Source organism: Octopus bimaculoides, chromosome 4 (genome assembly GCF_001194135.2).
Source record: "Octopus bimaculoides isolate UCB-OBI-ISO-001 chromosome 4, ASM119413v2, whole genome shotgun sequence".
In the NCBI taxonomy this organism is placed as follows: domain Eukaryota; kingdom Metazoa; phylum Mollusca; class Cephalopoda; order Octopoda; family Octopodidae; genus Octopus; species Octopus bimaculoides.
This window is the reverse complement of record NC_068984.1, coordinates 83,022,443-83,024,344: the sequence shown is the minus strand read 5'-3', so window position 1 is coordinate 83,024,344 and position 1,902 is coordinate 83,022,443. Positions and strand designations below refer to the sequence as shown.

At 40.2% G+C, this 1,902-nt stretch overlaps 1 protein-coding gene across 2 annotated transcripts in view; it reads left to right on the top strand.

Annotated features, from left to right (window-relative positions):
* Positions 1-1,902, top strand: part of LOC128247600 (uncharacterized) — a 118,733-nt gene that overhangs the window by 104,006 nt on the left and 12,825 nt on the right. For both annotated transcript variants that reach the window (XR_008263948.1, XM_052967176.1), the window contains exon 6: positions 1,204-1,440. Coding sequence is in view for 1 of the 2 variants with exons in the window: in XM_052967176.1 (XP_052823136.1) it covers positions 1,204-1,440 (237 nt within the window). In the remaining variant the exon portion in view is untranslated. The remainder of the gene's footprint in view (positions 1-1,203; positions 1,441-1,902) is intronic.

Below are 1,902 nucleotides of genomic sequence, written 5' to 3'. Positions count from 1 at the left end.
GCCCCTCATCTGGAATATCACATGCCGAGATACCTTTTCCAACGGCAACCTGGTGTGTTCAGTTGCTCATCAAGTCGAGAATGGCAAACCGTCAAAGTATCGGCGATTCTCTGACAGATTTGTGGTCGAACTTGTTGCAGGGGATACCTCCGGCGTTCTCGGCCCCTAGACCACATCCCTGCTCCCCGATATAGGGGCGGATATAGCTATCCATTCGCGCGAGCCCCTTGAGTCACAGTGCTTGTCCCAGCGCATCTCCTTCGCCATCTTCTGGGGCAACGCCTTTTCAATTCTCGCCATGAGACAGACTGAAAAACCTTTTTAGATATTACTTGCTACTTATTGTTTTATTTAACTAATCGTAATTTAATAAAAGAAGACCAGATTCACCTAAACCTAAGTTTCTATTGTATATTTTGAATGAAATATTCTCCTCTCTGCTTATTTGTCCTAGTTTATAATAACTACTTGACGGCCACCAGAAAGAAAGATTATACATTGATACTAGCAGCAGAGATGGATTAACCATTAAATGAAATAAGCCCATGTTTTGAGTAACAGAGCTTTTACTAGTACCGGATATATTATGGGGAAAATGGTAAATCATAACAGTTCATTTTAATAATCAAAAAAAGCTTTGAAAATTTTCGTTTTTTGTTTTGTTCAATTTTTTTTTTTTACATTAATTGCTATTATTTAGTGTTAAATTATAAAACTGAAAACAAGTAATGTCGAAGAGTCGGGCCTGGAGGATGGGCTAGAAGAAAATCGAATTCTTGATCTATTAATTCACATCCATTTATTTAATCTAAGAGACACACTGTTGAGCTGTTCCTAGAGCTGTTCCTAGAGCATAGGTTAGCAGTAATCCGGTCGTCAGTGGCAGGATAGTTTACATTACTAGTTCCCGTCATAAAAGCATGTTCGCATCAGTCCGATGTTTTCGACAAGAATAACCCCTTAAGTCTTAGCCATAAATTTACAAGTAAAAGCGGAGAGCTGGCAGAATCGTCGAAAAAAGGCTTTATGTTCTGAAGTCAGATTCTACCGAGATAAACTTTGCCAATCATCCCCCCAGGGTCGAAAAGTACCAGTGAAGTACTGGGATAGGCGGTATCGACTTCAATATTGCCAACCTTTTGTCTAAATTAGAAACCATTAATTTATATGTTAATGCTCTTTTTCTCATTTCTCTATTTACAGCTCGCTGCCAACCGTTGGTGTTTCATCCCTGTATATCTTTAGGTTATTCTCAGACATTTTTCCCAAATCTGTTTGGTGACGATAACCAGACTGCTGCTCGGCAACGCTTTCGAACTGTAGTTGAACCTTTACTGGATCGAAGATGTTCCAAACAACTGATGGGCTTTTATTGCGGCCTCATCTTTCCGAAATGCACAGGTCGAATTCCTGCGTTTCCTTGCAGAGATTTGTGTGTTGGTAGGTGATTTGTTTACATGTATGAGCACTGCAAGTTATCATTGACATATACATGCATGCACTAGCACATATACAAGTACGCACATGCAAACACATACACACACATACGAACACGCACACATACACACATACATATAGCCACATGCGCAGTGGTTCACATTGTCTTACGCTTGCATTCATACACTCATACACACATACATACACACACGCACGCGCACGCACACACACACACACACACACACAGATTAGCACCATCACACATTCACTCATGCAGATTCAGACATACATTGTATTCAACGTTCTAGCGACTTCGCCAATTTACCACTTGGAGATGTAGTATATTTGAAACAATAAATCTGTGAGTTGCACCTTAGTTTTTCGACCGACTATCCAAAAACTAAAACTCAGTTCGAGGACAGCTAATCTACGACAACACGACAACAAGGTAGCAGAAATGGATAA